The sequence below is a fragment of the Antrostomus carolinensis genome, unplaced genomic scaffold (genome assembly GCF_000700745.2).
Source record: "Antrostomus carolinensis isolate BGI_N321 unplaced genomic scaffold, ASM70074v2 scaffold36436, whole genome shotgun sequence".
Classification (NCBI taxonomy): Eukaryota; Metazoa; Chordata; class Aves; order Caprimulgiformes; family Caprimulgidae; genus Antrostomus; species Antrostomus carolinensis.
The window spans coordinates 461-1,601 of NW_010320410.1; the positions used below are offsets into that span (position 1 = coordinate 461).

Below are 1,141 nucleotides of genomic sequence, written 5' to 3' on the forward strand. Positions count from 1 at the left end.
AGAGACCCCACCATGCACATGAGAAGGTGCGGGATGAGGATCTGTCGCAGTGGGACACGTTGGTGGTCATGGCAGGGGACGGGCTGCTGTATGAGGTGAGGGGCACCATGGGGCATCCCCCTGGCCAGGGTGGGCTGAGGGCTGGGAGAAGAGGGGTGCTTGGGGCAGGAGCCAAGCTTTGAGCCATGAAGGTGGGCAGGGAATGGTAAAAGAGCGATGGCACCTAGCTTGGAGCAAAGTGGGGCATCCATGGCCTTGGTCCTGCCCTGGCCAAGGGCCCCACAGGCTCTTCTCCCCCCAACTGGGGTCCTTGCCCAGTCCCAGGTGCCACCAGCTCCCTCCATCCCTGCAGGTGGTGAATGGGCTGATGGAGCGGCCGGACTGGGAGGACACCATGAAGAAGCCGCTGTGCATCCTGCCAGGGGGCTCTGGGAATGCCCTGGCTGCCTCCATCAACCACTACGCAGGGTGAGCCCCCAGCCCGTGGAGGGACCCGCTCACAGCACCGCGGCAGCTGGCACAAGGGGCTGGCACCAAGGTGGGGGGGATAAGGGGAGCAACAGGCTGCGCATGGCTCCAGCCCAGGGGAAGGGTGCTGGGGTGCCCAGCACAGGGGTGTCCACCTGGGTGCCTTCATCCCCAGCTCCCCCCACGCCCTTTCTCCTCTCCAGGCTCCGAGTCTGGCAAAGCTTTACCCTAAAGGATTCAAGCTGGGGCACAGCCGATCCCACTGCAGGGCGAGGGGACCAGGATTGACCTGGCCCAGCAGTCCCAGTGCAGTTCCCTCTTTCAGGAGCTGGTTTATCCTTCCCAACCCCAGCAAAACCTCTCCCAGCAGCTGTCCCTGAGGGACACCACCACCCAGGGGGGCTATGTCCCACCCAGGACACAGGGGCAGGGGTTGTACATGGATGCTGGGAGAGCAGGAGAGGTCCTAAACTGGATCCAGCCCAAACTTACCCTCTCCATCCCTTGTAGCAATGATCACGTCGTCAAGAAGAAGCTGCTGATGAACTGCACCTTCATCCTGTGCAAGGGGCTGCACACGCAGATGGACCTGGTCTCGCTGAGCACGGCCTCGGGCAAACGCCTCTTCTCCTTCCTGGGCTTTGGCTGGGGCTTCATCTCGGACGTGGACATC

General features: G+C 62.8%; 1 protein-coding gene across 1 annotated transcript in view; it reads left to right on the forward strand.

The window, feature by feature from the left end:
• Positions 1 to 1,132, forward strand: part of LOC104526209 (sphingosine kinase 1-like) — a gene marked incomplete at its 3' end in the record, with an annotated part of 1,566 nt that extends 434 nt beyond the window's left edge. Inside the window, exons 2-4 of the mRNA XM_010169593.2 lie at positions 5 to 95; positions 353 to 468; positions 979 to 1,132. Of these exons, the coding sequence (XP_010167895.2) occupies positions 5 to 95; positions 353 to 468; positions 979 to 1,132 (361 nt within the window). The remainder of the gene's footprint in view (positions 1 to 4; positions 96 to 352; positions 469 to 978) is intronic.
• Positions 1,133 to 1,141: the final 9 nt, after the last annotated feature.